The sequence below is a fragment of the Bos mutus genome, chromosome 25 (assembly GCF_027580195.1).
Source record: "Bos mutus isolate GX-2022 chromosome 25, NWIPB_WYAK_1.1, whole genome shotgun sequence".
Classification (NCBI taxonomy): Eukaryota; Metazoa; Chordata; class Mammalia; order Artiodactyla; family Bovidae; genus Bos; species Bos mutus.
The window spans coordinates 31,326,689-31,346,434 of NC_091641.1; the positions used below are offsets into that span (position 1 = coordinate 31,326,689).

Sequence of the window (19,746 nt, forward strand, 5' to 3'; positions counted from 1 at the left end):
TAATCCTTCGCGAAGAAAGAAAGGTGGGCTCCACTGAACAGAGCACTGAGGCTGAGAGGGAAAGACCTTCACTCGTGGGCGGTGCTCATGGAGGGATTCTACTTCACGTCCACTGGTTCGGCCATCTGTTAAGACCTGCTCGCCCTCAACCTGTAAGAAGCCTGCAGTGACAGCCCCAGCGCCAATTCAGCAACGATTTCTCCATAAAATCCCAGCCTTTCTGCTTCCTTCCTTCTGCAACAATGGCCCTGAGTCAACACTATCAGTCAGATGAGCCAGAACAGGCTTCCTTTTCTTTAAAAAAAAAAAAAAACTGGAGTAGAGTTGATTTACAATACTCTGTGAGTTTCGGGTGTACAGCAAAGTGACTCATAGAACAGGCTTCTTTTTAATTTCTTGTTGAAGTGAAAGTGTTAAGTCGCTCAGTCGTGACCGACTCTTTGTGACCCCATGGGCTGCAGCCCGCCAGGCTCCTTTGTCCAGGCAAGAATTTGTCCAGGAATTTTCCAGGCAAGAATATTAGAGTCGGTTGGCATTCCCTTCTCCAGGGGATCTTCCCGGCCCAGGGATCAAACCTGGGTCTTCTGCACTGCAGGTAGACTCTTTACCGTCTGAGCCACCAGGGAAGCCCAGTTTCTTGTTAGAGCACCATCAAAATGAAAATAGAAACTGAGAGGAGCCCTACAGAATGCCCTCCGGGGTCCACAGTGGTCCCCTGAAGCTCTAACTTAGAAATCACCTGCGATGAAAATCAGTCACCCGGTTCACGCGCCTCCCTGTTGTCTCTCATGTTTAGAAGCCTTCAGATCCTACACTAATTTTTTCCCACAAACCTCCAGCCTTCAGTGACCTCCTGGGGAGGCAGAGTAGGGGTTAAGAGTAGTGAAGGTCACCAGCTGTGTGACCATGAAAGTTACTTAACTTCTCTGCACCTCCCACAGTTAGTAAATGAGTGAACAGGTATCACGCATCTAGAACAGTGCCTGGTACACACCAAGCACTTTATACACGTTGACTATTGTTGGAGAAGGAATTGGCACCCCACTCCAGTATTCTTGCCTGGAAAATCCCATGGACAGAGGAGCCTGGTAGGCTACAGTCCATGGGATCGCAAAGAGTTGGACACGATTGAGCGACTTGACTTCACTTATTATTGTTCTGTTGTTGTGGGCAGCCCTACATCCCAGAGGCCTAAGACCTCTGGTTCTAAGTACTTTCATCTGGACCACAGGCAAAGCAATCCAATCCAGGCCTCTGTGGCTGTGGCCCAGGGGAGTGTGAAGGTGCAAACACATCTCTGGCATCTGGGGAGGGAAAAACCAGCAAGATGCCCCCACGGTGTATATTCCTTCTCTCATCCCTATCAAAATCCAGGAGGTCAAGGTAAACACGGTTCCTGTCCACAGAGGAGTCAGGTCACTTGGTCAAGGCTGCACAGACGCTGACACAGCAGTACTTCCTTACCTCTCTACGCAGTAGCAGAGGGAAAGGTCATTTCTCTAGTCTAAGGCCAACCCTTGGGCTTCCCTGGTGGCTCAGCAGTAAAGAATCCGTGGGTTCCATCCCTGGGTTGGGGAGATCCTCTGGAGAAGGAAACGGCCACCCTCTCCAGTATTCTTGCCTGGAGAATCCCATGGACAGAGGAGCCTGGTGGGCCATGATCCATGGGTTCACAAAGAGTCAGACACGACTTAGGGATTAAACAACAACAACGTCATCCTTGGCAATGCACTCAATGGGTACAAGGTAAAAGAAAAGAAGATGGCACGGTTCTCTGGGGGCCAGGGATCAGGGAGCAAAGCACTGCTGAGACCCTGGTCTGCTGACCTTCCACACCACACTGCTGGCCTGCTGGGGGCCAGGGGAAGCAGACTGCAAGAGCGGGATTTTGGTGGTGGTTTAAGTCACTAAGTCGTGTCCAATTCTTTGCGACCCCATTGATTGCAGCTCACCAGGTTCCTCTGTCCATGGGATTTCCCAGGCAAGAATATTACAGTGGGTTGCTATTTCCTTCTCCAGGGAATCTTCCCAATGCAGTGATCAAACTCAGGTCTCCTGCATTGCAAGTGGTCTCCTAGATTGCAGGCAGATTCATTACCGACTGAGCCACCAGGGAAGGCAGGAACTTAAGCTGTGCTTTAAAAAAATAGGAAGGCAACTTCTCTGGCGGTCCACCTGTTCGGGATTCACCTGCCCATGCAGGGGACATGGGTTTGATCCCTGGTCCAGAAAGATTCCACCTGTCTCAGGACTACTGAAAATCCAAACACCACAACTAGTGAAGCCCGTGCACCCTGGAGCCCATGCTCCACATGCATGGAGAAAAGAAAAAAGCCCGCATGCAGCAACTAAGACCCAGCGCAGCCAAAAACAAACAAATAATTAAAAAAAAAAAAAAACAGGAAAGACTAGAAGAGGAAAATCCACACTGAGAGAACATAACTGCTTAATGGTACAGGGTGTCCTCTGGGGGTGGGGAAGGTGTTTAGGAACTAGACGGACGTGGTGAGTGCATGACATTTCCCATGTGCTAAACTGCCCCTGAACTGTTCATTTTTAAACAGTTAAAGATTGTTAACTGGTTAATTGTTTTTATAATGCTTAAATTTCTAACTTCACAACTGTTCATTGTTTTAATTGCATTAAAAGCATGCAGGGTTTCAAACTGTGGCGGGTTTAGTCACTCAGCCGTGCCCAACTCTTTGTGACCCCGTGGGCTGCAGCCCGCCAGGCTCTTCTGTCCGTGGGCAGAATACTGGAGTGCAGTGCCATTCCCGTCTCCAGAGGATCTTCCCCACCCGGGGCTCGAACCCAGGCCTCCTGCATTACAGGCAGATTCTTTACCAACTGAGCCACCAGCAAAGTCCAAAGAGAAGGTTCCCTGACTTTAGGGTATCTGAATTTCACCTCAATAAGAAAACATTTTGTGGGAGGGACAACAGATAAAGCCCATTCGAAGCCAAAGGAGCCACCACAGCAGGCATCCCCTAGGGGTGGGACAGGACTCCAGAGAGTGCCCAGCCCCCATGGAAACACAGGGCGGAAAAGCCAAGCTCACTTCTCCTCCACGGTTCTGATTACACTGAGGGGAGGGAGTGTCTGTCTGATGTACCAGTTAGGCTCCTAACAGGAAGTGGCAGGCACTCTCAAGTGAGGAGAATTCAACAAGGTTTATTTAATACAAGGGATCCCTGCGCAGGAGGCTTCCCAGGTGGCTCTGTGGTAAAGAATCCACCTGCCGATGCAGGAGATGTGGGTTCGATCCCTGGGTTCGTAAGATCCCCTGAAGAAGGACGTGGCAACCCACTCCAGTATTCTTGCCTGGAGAATCCCCATGGACAGAGGAGCCTGGCAGGCTGCTAGAGTTCATGGGGTTGCAAAGAATCAGGCACAGCTCAGCAACTAATAACAACAGAGGAGTGGGAGGGAGAAGCAATTCTCAACCAGGATTCCTCCCCTTAACAGGACACTCGGCAACATCTAGAGACATTTTTGACACAACTAGGGGGCTGCCGCTGGCGTTTACCACGTGTACAGGACGGCCTGACACAATTATCCAGCCCAATGTCAAGAGGGCCGAAACTGGGAAATTCTGCCCTCACGTAAGTTCAATTATCCCATTGCACAGATAACGAAACTGAGGCTCCGAGAGGTGAAAACACATAAACCTCTACTTGTGCTCTGAACCCCACCTCCTCTCACCTGCTCCAAGACATACTCCAGCATCTTTATCCTACATCTTCAATTCTTCTTGTGTATGCAATTCTTGCAGCATACGGGGATGTCATAATATTTTCCCACAGTTTAATAAAAACATGCTCCCACATGCCATTCCAGACGCAACCCCACTCCTCTGCTGCCCTGTCCAGCAGAGCTCTTCCTTCACGACAGTGGCCAGGCCCTCAATGAGGGCCACCGCTTCCACAATGGCTGTTCCCTGCTCTGGCCCAAAGCTCCTCTGTTCCCATCTCCTCCTGCACCAAATTATCTACACTGGGGCCATAACACCTGAAAGCACAGATGAAAACACAACAGATGACTCACTGATATCATGCAACAAACACAAGACACCTGCAGTGATATTATACCCTGCCACACTGCAGTTCACATGGCATGTCTGTGGAGCCCTGTGGGACGTTATCTTGGATGATTTGTGTTTCTGGTTCCCCTTCTCACAGAAGGAACTCAACAACTGTTGGATCAAGACTCCAGGGTTGAGGCTTCCCTGGTGACTCAGTGGTAATGAATCTGCACACCAATGCAAGAGACACAGGTTCAGTTCCTGATCCGGGAAGATCCCACAGGGCTCAGAGCACTAAGCCCGAGCACCACAACTATCGAGCCTATGCGCTAGAGCCCGAGAGCTGCAACTACTGAGCCCACGTGCCGCGACTACTGAAGTCCAAGCGCCCTTGAGCCCATGCTCTGCAGCAGGAGAAGCCGCCACAGAGAGACGTCTGTGCACACAACTGGAGAGGAGCCCCCGTTCCCCACTACAGAAAGCCCACACGGCAACGAAGACCCAGCAAAGCCAATAAATACATAAATAATTTTTAAAAGACTGGGGTTCCGTTCTCTGGTCCCCCAAATGGCTGCTTTAAATGGAGAGGTCTCGGGACTTCCCTGGTGGTCCAGCGGTTAAGACTCTGAGCTTCCACTTCAGGGGGCACGGGTCTGATCCCTGGACAGGGAACTAAAGATCCCACGTGCAGTGTGGCAGAAGACAGAAAGAGAAAAAGGAAGGAAGAAGGAACAAATGGAGGGAGGGAGGGGGAAAGAGAGAAAGACAGAAATGGAAAGAAAGGAGGGAGGGAAAGAGGAGGAAAAGAAGGGAGAAGGCCCGAACGGCCAGGACACAGCAGCAGCCTCGAGTGTGCAGCGTGAGTGAAGCACCAGCTCTGTCCACATTAGCACATGAACAGATAAAACGGGCAGGCATTCACCCCCAAAGTCAGGGCGCTGGTTCCCGGTATTGTTGGGCAAAGCGGCGCAGGTGGACGAGGACAAAAGGACAAGCTGTCCGCCACCACACAATGGAAAGAGGCAGCCTGTGCTGGGAGGCAGATGGGCTCGGGCCGTCCAAGTGGCCTTGTGATGCCTGAAAACAAAGACTGGCTCAACAGTGGACTCATAAACAGGCAAAGAATTCGCTCTAGAGCAGAGGTCGGCACATATTTTCTGTAAAGAGCAAAATGGTAAATATTTTTGGCTTTTCAAGCCAGTTGGTCCCTGTTACAGCTACTTGATTCTGCCATTAGAGTGCAAAAGCAACCAGAGGCAACAGCTAGAACGGGTGTGGCTGGGTTCCAATAAAGCTTTATTTACAAAACAGGCTGTCGGCCCAGTTTGCCAATCTTTGCTCTAGGAAAAGTGCAGCTGCAAACACTATGAAGAGATAGTGTATCTTCCCTCACGTTTAGAGAAATGCACACTGCAAATTTACTATGTCAGCCATCGCTGTATACCCACTAAATTCACCAAGAAACGTTTAAAATGAAATTCCCCATTTGCTGGCAAGTGAAGTGAAAGTCGCTCAGTCGTGTCCGATTCTCTGTGACCCCGCGGACTATATAATCCATGGGATTCTCCAGGCCAGAACACTGGAGTGAGTAGCCTTTCCCTTCTTCAGGGGATCTTCCCAAACCAGGGATCAAACCCAGGTCTCCCGCATTGCAGGTGGATTCTTTACCAGCTGAGCCACAAGGGAAGCTCCAGGGAAACAGAATGATCAGAAAGGCCATCATCAGAAAGTCTACAAATAACGAATGCCAGAGAGGATATAGAGAAGAGGGAGCCCTCCCACACTGTTGCTGGGAATGTAAACTGGCACAGCGTGGAGGTGCCTGAGAAAACTCAAAATAGAAATATCACACGATCCCACAATCCTGCTCCTGGGCATGTACCTGGACAAAACTGTAATTCCAAGAGACACAGGCACCCCTATGTTCATAGCAGCACTACTCACAACTGCCAACACATGGGAACAACCTAAATCCCTGTCCACAGACGAATGGGCAAAGAAGACGTGGTGCGTATATGCGATGGAATACTACTCAGCCATAAAGAATGAAGCAATGCCATCTGCAGCAACACGGATGCAACTCGAGACTATCACACTAAGTGAGGTAAGTCAGAAAGACAAATACCATATGATGTTAATTATGTGGAATCTAAAATATGGCAAAGGGCTTCCCTGGTGGCGCAGTAGATGAGACCCACCTGCCAATGCAGGGGACACAGGCTCGATCCCTGGTCCAGGAAGATTCCACATGCCGTGGAGCAACTAAAGCCTAGGAGCCACAACTACGGAGCCTGCGATCTAGAGCCTGCGAGCCTCAACTGCTGAAGCCCGTGTGCCGAGAGCTTGTGCTCCACAAGAGAAGCCACCACGACGAGAAGCCCACACACTGCAGAGTAGCCCTGCTGGCCACAACTAGAGAAAGCCCACGCAAAGCAACGAAGACCCAGACAAAAATAAAAATATTTATTTAAATATATCCACAATACAGGAACAGATTCACAGACACAGAGAACAGACACGTGTTTGCCAAGGGGGTGGAGGTGGATGAGGGAAGGACTGGGCGTGTGGGATTAGCACATGTAAACTATTATATACAGAGAGTGGATCGATCCTACTCCTACGCACGTATCTGGGAAAAACGCTAATTCAGAAAGATACTTCCACCCCTATGCTCACAAAGGCACTACTTACAACAGCCAGGATATGCAAGCAACATACATGTCCATCGGTAGACGAATGGATAGAGAAGATTTGGTACAGATTTCCCTGGTGGTCCAGCGGCCAAGACTCTGCACTCTCGATGCAGGAGGCAGGGGGTAGATCCCTGGTCGAGGAACTAGATCCCACATGCCACAACTAAAGATCCCGCATGCTGCAATGAAGATCGACGATTCCCTGAGCTGCAAACATCCATGGCAGCCAAATTAATTAATTAATTTAAAAAGATGTGGTACGTATATACAATGGATACTACTCAGCCATAAAGAAGAATGAAATATTGGCATTTACGGCAATATGGATGGACCCGGGGATTATCATGCTAAGCGAAGTCAAGACAGAGAAAGACGAATATCCTATGATGCCACTTATATCTGGAATCTAAAAAACTGATGCAAATGAACTTACTTACAAAACAGAAACAGACTCACAGGCAGAAAACAAACTTATGGCTACCAAAGGGGAAAGGGAGGGGGTTCAGTTCAATTCCATTCAGTCGCTCAGTTGTGTCTGACTCTTTGTGACCCCCTGGACTGCAGCACGCCAGGCCTCCCTGTCCATCACCAACTCCCGGAGCTTGCTCAAATTCATGTCCATCCAGTCGGTGATGCCATCCAACCATCTCATCCTCTGTCATTCCCTTCTCCTGCCTTCAATCTTTCCCAGCATCAGGGTCTTTTCCAATGAGTCAGTTCTTTGCATCAGGTGGCCAAAGTATTGGAGCTTCAGCTTCAGCATCAGTTCCTCCAATGAATATTCACGATTGAGTTCCTTTAGGATTGACTGGTTTGATCTCCTTGCAGTCCAAGGGACTCTCGAGCGTCTTCGCCAATACCACAGTTCAAAGGCACCAGTTCTTCAGTGCTCAGCTTTCTTTATGGTCCAACTCTCACATCTCACATGTACATTTGCTTGTATGCAGGTCAAGAACTGTTGCTTCTTGACCTGCATACAGATTTCCCAGGAGGCAGGTAAGGCGGTCTGGTCCAACTCTCACATGTACATTTTCCAGTACACGACTACTGGAAAAACCATAGTTTGACTAGACGGACTTTTGTCGGCAAAGCAACGTGTCTGCTTTTTAGTAGCTGTCTAGGTTTGTCATAGCTTTTCTTCCAGGAAGCAAGTGTCTTTTAATTTCATGGCTGCAGTCACCATCTGCACTCATTTTGGAGCCCAAGAAAATAAAGTCTGTCACCGTTTCCATTGTTTCCCCATCTATTTGCCATGAAGCGATGGGACTGGATGCCATGATCTTCATTTTTTGAATGCTGAGTTTTACGCCAGCTTTTTCACTCTCCTCTTTCACTTTCATCAAGAGATTCTTCAGTTCTTCTTCGCTTTCTGCCATAAGGGTGGTGTCATCTGCATATCTGAGGTTATTGATATTTCTCCCAGCAACTTATTCCAGCTTGTGCTTCATCCAGCCTGGCATTTCACATGATGTACTCTGCATAGAAATTAAATAAGCAGGGTGACAATACACAGCTTTGACATACTCCTTTCCCAATTTGGAATCAGTCCATTGTTCGTTCCATGTCCGGTTCTAACTGTTGCTTCTTGACCTGCATACAGATTTCTCAGGAGGCAGGTAAGGCGGTCTGGTATTCCCATCTCTTGAAGAATTTTCCACAGTTTGTTGTGATCCACACAGTCAAAGGCTTTGGTGTAGTCAATAAAACAGAAATAGATGTTTTTCTGGAACTCTCTTGCTTTTTCTATGATCCAACAGATGTTGGCAATTTGATCTCTGGTTCCTCTGCGTTTTCTAAATCCAGTCTGAACATCTGGAAGTTCTTGGTTCATGTACTGTTGGAGCCTGACTTGGAGAATTTTGAGCATTACTTTGCTAGCGTGTGAGATGAGTGCAATTGTGCAGTAGTTTGAGGGGTGAATAAATAAGGAGTTTCGGATTAACAGATACACACTACTATATATAAAGTAGATAAACAACAAGGTCATACTGTATAGCATAGGGAACTATATTCAATATCTTATGACCTATAATGGAAAAAAGAATACACGTATAACTGAATCATTTTGGTATACATCTGAAACTAGTACATCATCATTAATCAATTATACTTCAATTTATTTAAAAAAAAAAATTCCCCACTGCAGGTAAAGCTTCAGGGAAACAGGAATGAACTACTGGTAATGAGGAGTGGTCCAGAGACTGGAAAGCAAGGTATAGGAAACACCAAAAGCTACAAGAATATCAAAGCACCTTCCTGATCCCTGGGAACCTAAACCAAGGTGGAAAAGGGTGGAGAGGGGTGGAAGGGGGTGGGGTGCAGCGCAGGTGATGAGCAAAGTAACAACACTCACATTCAGCACTCACTTTTTTTTTTTTAATATTTATTTATTTGGCTACGTGGCATCTTAGTTTCAGCATGCAGGACCCCAGTAGATCCCAACTAACACAGGCTTAGTTGCTCTGCAGAATGTGGGATCTCACTTCCCTGACCAGGGAGAGAACCCACATCCCCTGCACTGCAAGTTGGATTCTTAACCACTGGACCACCAGGCAAGCAAGCTGCCATCACTCACTTTCATTTCCATCTTCTGATGAGGGAATTAAGAGTCAGAGAAGTTCATGGACTTCCCTGGTAGCACAGTAGATAAGAAAGGTCCGGGAAGATCCCACATGCCTCGGAGCAACTGAGCCCACATGTGCTCCAGAGCCCTCATGCTGCAACTCGTGAGCCCACCAGCCACAGCGAGTGAGCCCCTGCGCCACAACCTCTGAGGCCTGAGCAGCTTAGAGCCTGCAAGCCGCAACTACCGAAGCCCCTGTGCCTACAGCCTGCGCTCCACAAGAAGAGAAGCCACTGCAATGAGAAGCTCGCGCACCGCAACCAGAGAACAGCCCTCACTCTCCATGACTAGAAAAAGCCCGGCTGCAGCAATGAAGCCAAAATATAAAATAAAATAAAAATGAACCAATAAAGAGTCAGAGATCAACAACCTGCCCAGGTTCTTCAAGTAGGGAGCTAAATGCAGGACGGCTTGAGTTCACATCACTTTCCACTGCAACATGACCCCTGCCTAACCCAGTGTCAGGGGCACAGATTTTTCCAGCAGTGTTCTAGCACAGGGGGCAGCAAACAACAGCCCCCAAGCCAATCCGAACCACTGCGGTTCTTCTAAATAAAGTTTTATTGGAACACAGCCACGTCCTTTCACTTACATATCGCCTGTACTGCTTTTGTACAACAGCGATGCGTAGCTGGGATGGAGACCAGATGGCCCGCAAAGCACAAAATATTTACTATCTGGCCCTTTACAGAAAACGTTTACCAGCTCCGTCCCAGAACATCAAAAATGGAATTTCCTATCTTTTCCTGCACTAGGAGAAAGGTTAAATAACTGCAGCATGTCAATTTAGCGGAATGTTACGCATTTCTAAAGAATTGTGAGGAGAAGGAACACAGGAAAATGTTATAATAAATGGAAACACTAATTCAAGTGTAGACTCAATGAATCGGGTAAAATGCCTGTGCTCTGAACATAGTCAGGCCTTCCCTGGTGGCTCAGATGGTAAATAATCTGCCTGCAATGCACAGACAGAAGTTACCTAAACAGTTAATACCCTAGAAAGGTAAATATATTTACAGGTCTATTATGTTTTCATAATAATCTTTGGTATTTTAGAGTTTTGCTTAATTTTTTTAAGGAGAATGAGGAAAGGGCAGATTCCAAAATATGCCGACGCGGGTAAGGAGAAACGAGATACTGAGGACAAGTTTCCCCCCTAGTGCAAAGCCGGCGAAGGGTGGCAGGGGCAGGGAGGGGAAGGCTCCGAGATGGACAGATGGACGAGCTGAAGTCAGGGAGGGGAAGGGTCCTGCCTCCCCCTGGGGGCCTCAGCTGCTTCTCCCACACCCCTCCCCACCTCTGCAAAAGGGATTCTGACCCGTCCAGCAGCTCAGGAGCCTCTCCCTTCCTCGGGGCTCTGCTGAAACAGAACCTTCCCACAAGGTCTTCCTTGAGCACCCCGCTCCCAACTGCAAGAGCCCTCCCACTTCAGTTCACCCTCCAAGCAGAGGACAGGTGGGACAGATGCCACCCTTGGGCTCTGGACTGGGCACAGGACCCAGGCCTGGGCAGCTAGGGCCGTGGTGACTGGTCAGTTCCAGGATGGCTGCACGGCAAGCCAGACAGCTATGAGTGAGCCCCAGGATTTCTGCTGGAGCGATTGGGAAAGATCTGCCCTGCTCGGGTGTTGCTACAAGGTAGGATATGACCCAAGAGCTGCTGGTGGCCCTCTTGCCTCCAAGGTGTGGAGGTTGCCTGAGGGTAAAGCCAACAGAGATGAAGGTAGTAGCCAGCCAGACAGAAAGGTAGTCCTGATGACTCTCTAAGCGCCAGCTGAGCCTGAAGGCACCTACGCTAGACCTTCCCAGCACAAGATGCTTTAAACTCCCATTGAGGACTCCCCTGCGGTCCAGTGGTTAAGAATCCACCTGCCAGTGCAGAGGACAGGGGTTTGATCCCTGGTCCAGGAAGACTGCACATCCCACAGGGCAACTAAAATGTGCCCCAACTACTGAAGCCCACCAACCGCGATTACTGGGCCCGCGCACGCAACTACAGTAGCCCCCGCTGGCCACAACTACAGAAAGCCCGGGCACAGCAACAAAGACCCAGTACAGCCAAAAATGATTAAATACACAGAGTTATATACAGTTAAAAATAAATAAATTCCCAGTCTCCGGAATCCGCTTCCGCCACATGCAATTAAAGAGTCCTGGTTAACACATACATTACTCTAACACTTTGGGTACATTCATTCAAGTCCCTTCAACAAATACTGACCTTTTGCTATGTGACGAAGATGCGCCAAACCGTCACTCAATAAAAGCCTGAGGAACGCTGAACCCTGAATTTCCGGCCGGATTCTGCTGCCACTAGCGCCTCACTCTCATTGGGAGCATTTTAAACAAGTTGCAACGGCTTTGGCAGAAAGAGAAATCAAGAACCATCAATACTTTCACGTTAAGGCTACTTTAGGGAAATTATCCTCAAGACATCATTAAAAGAAAGGAAGACTACCTTGGACAAAGTGTTCACTGCATCATTACTTATAATGGGGGGGAGGACTTCCTTGGCGGTCCATGGGAAAGAATTTGCCTTCCAGTGCAGGGGGCACGGTTCAGTCCCTGGTCAGGGAATCAAGACCCCACGTGCCATGGAGCAGCTAAGCCCACACGCCACAGCCAGAGAAGCCCGCATGCCGCAGTGAGTGAAGCCTGTGCGCCGCAAAGACGACCCGGCGCAGCCAGAAAAAGGGAAAAGAAAAAATAGAGGGGGTGGATAAGCTTCCGCAAGTCAGTGGTTTAAAAATTATGTCACATGCATAATGATGGATTACTGATGGATTGTCAAGTCCACAAAAGTGATCGATATGAAGACCACATAGCAATATGATAAAGTTTTATTCAGAAATGTTAAGGGTAAAAGCAAAATGCGAATTTATGTGATAGTGCTAAAATTACTTCAGCTTATGTCAGTGTTTCTCAAGCTTTTTCTCCTTCCCTCCTAGGATCCTTCCTAGACATTATCTTCTTCATCACTCCCGCCATGAAATCTCAATACCGCTAATCTGTACATCATGCAGATCTGTGCCTTAGACACAAGAGCAGATGTTTCACCTCCACAGGGGTGATATCACCCGCTGAAAACTCACAGTTGATGTGCAGGCAGCACGGGAGCTGCTTTATCTGGGATTTTGCGGTGCTGAAGAAGACTCCTGAGAGTTCCTTGGACTGCAAGGAGATCCAACCAGTCAATCCTCAAGGAAATCAACCCTGAATGTTCACAAGAAGGACTGATGCTGAAGCTACAATACTTTGGCCACCTGATGCGAAGAGCCAACTCACTGGAAAACTCCTGATGCTGGGAAAGACAGAAGGCAAAAGGAAAAGAGGGTGGCAGAGGATGAGATGGCTGGATGGCATCACAAACTCAGTGGTGAATCTGAGCAAACTCCCAGACACGGCGAAGGACAAAGGAGCCCAGCATGCTGCAGTCCATGGGGTTGCCAAGAGTCGGACGTGACTTAGCGATGGAACGACGACGACGACGGTGACAAATGTTCACACTGCCAGAATTTACAGGATTCAGTTTCAAAATGCAAGCCCTCTGAGCATTTGACTTCCTGTTGGTCACCCAGGCACAGCCATGCGACAGGGAAGTGGGAGTGGAGATCCATGGAACCAAGCCCAATGCCACTTGCTGACAAGGGAGGCCGTCAGATGTCTGCTGACAGCGGGATACCTTCGTCTCACAGCCCGCTGTAACAGACCAGCCCAGGGCCCTTATCTGGGGTGGCGGAGCTCTGCGTGTGGCATCATCGCCTTTTCTGCCCTGAATGGAAACCACAGTTGCTCTCTTTGCCAGTCACTCATTTCAGCTCATTCTTTGTTTTTAAACCACTTTTTTTAATTGAAGTATAGGCAATTTACAATGTTCTGTTAGTTTCAGGTATATAACAAAGTGATTCAGATATGTAATATATATAACCATCTGAGCCACCAGGGAAACTCATATATTATATGTATTTTATATATATTATATACATATATATATACACACACACACACATTCTTTTTCATATTCTTTTCCATTATAGGCTCACTACAGTTGATTAAAAGATACTGAATATAGTTCCCTGTGCTATATAGGAGGTCCTTATTGTTAACTATTTTATATATAGTTATATATATATATATATATATATATATAAAACAGTCTAGCTGTTAATCCTAAACTCCTAATTTGTCTCCCCCCAACCCTGCCATCAGCCAATCCTGTACTCCAAATACAATGCTGGAGATGAGGTAGTCAATGCCAGAGAGAAAATTATGACAATCATGAAAAAAATCATGAAAATCTGAGAGAAAATCTTCAACACTCCAGAAAGATAAGAAAAAGCTGCCAGAATGCACCTAAACATCAGGCCAGACACCGCAGTAAACTACCCACTAAGCCCCCAAACTCTGGTGTTTCGGCCCTTTAGAGCTTGTCTGTTTCACTCATTATTTGACCTCTCTGGGTCTGGCTTTCCCCAGACCTTGAAGCCAGGATTTCAGGGTCTTTCTACTGTAACAAGGATTCATGACAGAATAATTATTGATTGAAATGAGTACCAAGGAGCTTCAAACATAAAGTCTTACCAAAGACAGTGCCTGAGAACCAGAATAATGACTTTCTGCCCCTCCAAGTTCTACTTTTCCCAGGAAGAGCAAAAGCGTTATCTGAACATCAGAATGCCTTAGCTGACAGAGGCTGGTGATCAAGCATTCCCACCTACCAGATTCTTTAATGAGAAACAAGCAACTCATGACACTATTGTGCTAAGACAACCACCCACATCCAGCAGGTAGCCATCATCCTGGCCACTTGTCTCCTCTACACACATACGTGAATTCATAAACACTGTTTACATGCACGTCTTAATGTAATCAAGGTATATATCTTAGGTGTAACTCTGCACCCTGCTTCTTTTTAGAGAACACTCACGGTAAGATACAGTCACGCTGATGTGTATAGATCCGTGTTATCCCTTTTAACATCTCTGAGGTTTCCCACCATGTGACCATACCACATACACAGGTCCACTCCCCTATTGGCGGTCATCTTAGTTGTTTCTGGCCCCGCGATGCCCATTTATCTTGTGCGTGCATTACCTAACCATTCCACCTCCTGGTTATTTGCACTTAATGTATTGGGCCTTGTAGCCATCTGACCTCTGCCTCTACTGGAACACTTTCAACTGCAAAACACAGCAAACTCTAATTGCCAATTTACAGGCTATGTGAGAGACTGAGAATGAACCACACCAAAAGGATGCCGTCAGCAAAATCCCACGAAAGTCAAGTGTTTCCTTCAATAAAAATGTCAGGAGGGCAAAAAGGGAGAGAGAGATGAAAGGGGAATCCATAGTTTAAAAACAGACTTTGTGCTTCAAAGGATACCATCAAGAATGTGAAAAAACAACCTACAGATGGGAGAAAAAAAAATTGTAAAGATATAATAAGGGACTTGTAGCCAGAAATTATATAGAATTCTTACAGCTCAGCAATAAAGAAAAACCCAGTTTAAAAAAAGAAAAATGGACAAAGAATCTGAACAGACTTTTCTCCAGAGAAAACACACAAATGGCCAACAAGCTCAGTATCCATACTCTTCAGTCAATTCAGCCACTCAGTCATGTCCGACTCTTTGTGACCCCATGGACTACAGCACACCAGGCTTCCCTGTCCATCACCAACTCCCGGAGCCTACTCAAACTCACGTCCATCCAACCATTTCATCCTCTATCGTCCCCTTCTCCTGCCTTCGATCTTTCCCAGCATCAGGGTCTTTTCTAATGAGTTGGTTCTTCCCATCAGGTGGCCAAAGTATTGGAGCTTCAGCATCAGTCCTTCCAATGAATATTCAGGACTGATTTCCTTTAGGATTGACTGGTTGGATCTCATCAAGGAAATGCAAATCAAAACCGCAGAGAGATACCAGTTCACACTCACTAGAATGGCTATTATCAAAAAGAGCACTGGTGAGGCCATGAAGAAACCAGAACCTTCTTACAGTGCTGGATGAATGGAAAATGGTGCAGCTACATTGGAAAATAGTCTGACAGTTTTTCAGATGAACTCAACAAGACTTCCCCAGTGGCTCAGTGGATAAGAATCTGCCTGCCAATGGACATCTAGGTTGCTTCCATGTCCTCAGCAGACGAATGGATAAGAAAGCTGTGGTACATATACACAACGGAATATTACTCAGCTATTAAAAAGAATGCATTTGAATCAGTTTTAATGAGGTGGAGGAACTGGAGCCTATTATATAGAGCAAAGTAAGTCAGAAAGAAAAACACCAGCATATAATATACTGTATGAATACAGAATATTAACGCATATATATGGAATTTAGAAAGATGGTAACAATGACCCTATATGTGAGACAGCAAAAGAGACACAGATGTAAAGAACAGACTGTTGGACTCTGTGGGAGAAGGCGAGGGTGGGATGATTTGAGAAAATAGCATTGAAACATGTATATTAACATATGTGAAATAGATTGCCAGTCCAGGTTCAATGCATGAGACAGGGTGCTCAGGGCTGGTGCACTGGGATTACCCTGAGGGATGGAATGGAGAGGGAGGTGGGAGGGAGGTTCAGGATGGGGAACACATGTACACCCATGGCTGATTCTGTATGGCAAAAACCACCACAATATTGTAAAGTAATTAGCCTCCAATTAAAATAAAAAGAAAAAACAAAAAAAAGAATCTGCCTGCCAATGCAGGGGACACGGGTTTGATCTCCAGTCTAGGGAGATTCCACATGCCTTGGAACAGTTAAGCCCGTGAGCCACAACCTCTGAGCCCACGTGCCTAGAGCCTGTGCTCTGCAACAAGCCACCAAAACAAGAAGCCTGCACACAACGAAGAGCAGCCCCCATTAGCTGCAACTAGAGGAAAAGCCCACATGAAGCAACAAAGCCCCAGCACAATTAATTAATTGCTTTAAAAAATGCACTCAGCAATTCTATTCTTAGATATCTACCCAAGAGACATGAAAACATACTATCCACACAAAAACTTACATGTGAATGTTCACAGCAGCATTATTCATAATACCCCAAAAGTGGAAGCAAGTCAATGTCCATCAAATGATGAATGGACAAACAACATATGGAATACCCACACAACAGAATATTATTTAGTCACTAAAAGGAATGAAGTACAGATACATGCTACAACATGATGAAGCTTCAAAATATGACACTCAGTGAAAAGAGCCAGACATAAAAGGCCACCTATTGTATGATTTGATTTATACAAAATATCCAGAACAGGCAAATCCATTGAGAGAAAAAGTAGATCAGTGGTTGCTTGGGGCTGAGGAAATGGAAAATGAAGAACAGCTGTTAATCAGTATGAAGTTTCTTTTTGGAGTAATGAAAATGTTCTAAAATTTATTATGATGATGTTTGCACAATTCTGTGAATATGACAAAAATTTAAAGAAACAAAAAGAGAGAGATCTAAAAAAAAAAGTAAAAGGCAAACCAATCTGCATTGTTTAAACCTTATTTAGACCCTGAGATTTTAGACCATAGGGAATTCTCTAGTAGTCCGGTAGCTAGGACTCAGCATTCCACTGCAGGGGCGGGTTCAATCCCTGGTCGGGGATCTAAGTTCCTGCAAGTAGCACTGCTTGGCCCCCTCTTCCAAAAAAAATACTATAAAATAAAATTATAAGACAATCATGGCAATTTGAACATTGAATATCTAATATTAATGAATCACCGCTTATTTCTCAGAGGTATGATAATGGAATTGTGTTTTTTAAAAAGGATCCCTATAGCTTAGAGATACATATTTTAGAAAAACTTACAGATGAAATGATACAGCATCTTGGACTTGCTTCAGAGTAAACTGGGGAGGAAGGCAGGTAGTAGATAGGTATAGGGGTGAAATGGTCATGAGGTTGTAACGGTTCATTAGACTATTCTTACCACTTTTTCTTTTGCCTTGAAATTTTCTTAAATTAAAAAAAAAAGAACAGAAGACAGGAAACAGTTCCATGCCACATTTTTTTATGTCCCAATTAATCCCATAGGTGAAAAACACTTTGGACTTTCCCTTCCAATCATCAGCAACAACTTTTTCTGCCTCAGTTACAATCTTTCCAAAAGAAGACTTTCATCCTTAATGCTGTTTCCTAAAAAAAAAATCATGTGTTAGTTTCATTCTATAATTTGTTTAATCTTAAACCTAATGGGGTTTTTCAACTGAATTTTAAATTTTCTTTAGTTTTGATACTAAGTTGCTCCTTGAAGGTTACATTGGTCTGCTTCCCTTGGCTTGTCAATTTCACTGGCTCTCACAATGTAGGCAGCAGAGAGAATGGTACAGGATTGACAGTCTAAGGTGGAGGCACCATGCTCACATAAAAAGGAAGAGATTTCCAGGGCTACTTAGCCCCAGCCCTTGTCCCAGAAGGGAAGCCAGAAAACAACCCGAACTGAACCCCACAGGGTCCTTACAGAAACAATAATAGCAGCTCTGAGCTCCTTACCATGTGAGAAGCACAGTACCAATCACTTTACCTGAGTAATGTTATTTAGTCACTGCAACAAGCCTAAGAGTCAGGTGCTATCATTTATCCTCATTTTGCCGAGACTTCCAGAATGTTCAAGCACCTTGCTCTAAATCATATGGCTTTCTGTGGCAAACCTGGGATTTGAACCCAAGCTGTCTGCCCCCAGGGTCTGCACTTATCCCAGGCTACATGACCTCCTGGATGAACTCATCACATTTTTGTTGTGGTATCACTAAAGTTCAAGGACCAGAAACCCTTAAGTAGACCAAAAATCATCTGACAACAGAAGCTGGACTACCTCCCAGGAAAATGCCCCTCCCAAACTCCCGCAACAGCATCATCAATTTCACAAACTTTATTCATGAATAGCAAAACAAAAGGCACCTAAGTTGTTGGAAATGATCCACAGAGTTAACTTAAAAGTTAAAGATGAAGACAGACACAGGGCCTTCACTTTGCCCCGCCTCAACTTCCAGAAAAGCCTGGGTCCAAGGTCAGGGCCAGCAGCGCTGGTTGCAAGGATTCTGTAGAGGCAATTCCACAGTGAGGGGAAAACAGGCAGAAGGAGGGTAGGCGGGTCCTCCTAAGTAAATCCAGATCCCAGTCAGGGTAGCTGGGAGGCTTCCCTGAGTCACTCCCATCTCCACATACTACACCCAGGGATGACTTAGCACCAAAACACATCAGATCTCGTGAGTGGAAAGGGCTGAGAACACCCGTCCAAGCCTAGGGACTAAACTTCAGAAATGCTGAGGACAGGCTGTACACACACCCCTCCCAGCCTCCCACCAAAACCACCCAGCACTCCAGTGGAAGGGAGAGGAGTGGATGGGAAGGGCAGAGACCCCCAGATGGGCTCAACACTGGACAGCAGGGGAAGCACTGCAGGGCAGGTCAAGTGAGACCTCAAAGGAGCAGGAGAAGAAATGGAAGGAGCTGAAGAATGAAAAAATAACCAAAATGCAAGAAGCAAGGATCAGAGAGGGAAAATGAGAAACCCAACAACTGGGGACTGGGACAGCAAAGAACTGGGGGGAGACAGGAGGAGGGAACCGCAGGGTCGGGGAAGACAAAGAGGCTGGAGAACTCAGAGTCCTCTGGGAACCGAGAGCCGGGGGAACGCGGGGCACAGGGGTCAGCAAACTAAGAATGACCAGCAACAGAATGGTCAGCAACATCTTTGCCCCTGCGGAGACTGGAGTGACTGGGGACAGAGGCCTCGGGAGTGGCTGGGGAGCAGGGGGACCCAGGAGTGCAATTGAGACTCAGAGGGTCGAGGAGTTAGGAGGGACTGAGACACAGGAGGTCTGAGAACTGGGGGTCTGGTAACTGCACAAGGGGGTCGGAGGATGGGCAGGGACTGAGGGATCCGGGGGACAGGTGTCCAGCAGCAGGCTGTGTAAGTGATGGACAGGGGTCAAGGGACTAGGAATGCCTGGACCCGGCACTCCAGAAAAGTGCAGTGACCAGGGGCCAGGACCTGGGCGTACAGGGGTCCGGAAACTGGGAGCGACGGGACGGGGTCCGCGAGCAAGCGGGACGCAGGGACTCGGGGGCTGGAGTGTGTAGCTGGAGCGGCGAGAGCCGGAGCGGCCGGGGCGGGTGACAGCGGCCAGGCCGCCACTCACCGCTCATGGTGCTGCTCCCCGGGCCGGTGCTTGCCGCGCCGCCACCACTGCCGCCACTGCCGCTGCCGCGCTCCAGACAGGCCGGGAGACGGCGCGCCCCGCCCCGCCTGCCGCCCCGCCCCGGAAGTGGAGCGCAGCCGCCGCGGCCCCGCCCTCCGACCCGGAAGGTAAACTTGGGCACCCGCGCGAGGTGGCCAGACTGAGGCGCGGCTTGCTGTGCCGAGAGGCTGCAGGACTCCCGGGGCAGTCGTAAACACACCGGCTGG

The 19,746-nt window shown here is 47.3% G+C and overlaps 1 protein-coding gene across 3 annotated transcripts in view; it reads right to left on the reverse strand.

Annotated features, from left to right (window-relative positions):
• The window catches only part of SNX29 (sorting nexin 29), a 591,844-nt gene extending 572,255 nt beyond the window's left edge, over positions 1-19,589 (reverse strand). The window contains exons 1-3 of one of the 3 annotated variants that reach the window (XM_070363127.1): positions 19,481-19,573; positions 12,429-12,637; positions 11,558-11,695 (exon numbers count right to left, since the gene is read on the reverse strand). Coding sequence is in view for 1 of the 3 variants with exons in the window: in XM_070363126.1 (XP_070219227.1) it covers positions 19,481-19,487 (7 nt within the window). In the remaining 2 variants the exon portion in view is untranslated. Of the gene's footprint in view, positions 1-11,557; positions 11,696-12,428; positions 12,638-19,480 lie in introns of all 3 variants that reach the window. The other 2 variants (XM_070363128.1, XM_070363126.1) reach the window with 2 other exon arrangements.
• Between the last annotated feature and the right edge of the window lie 157 nt (positions 19,590-19,746).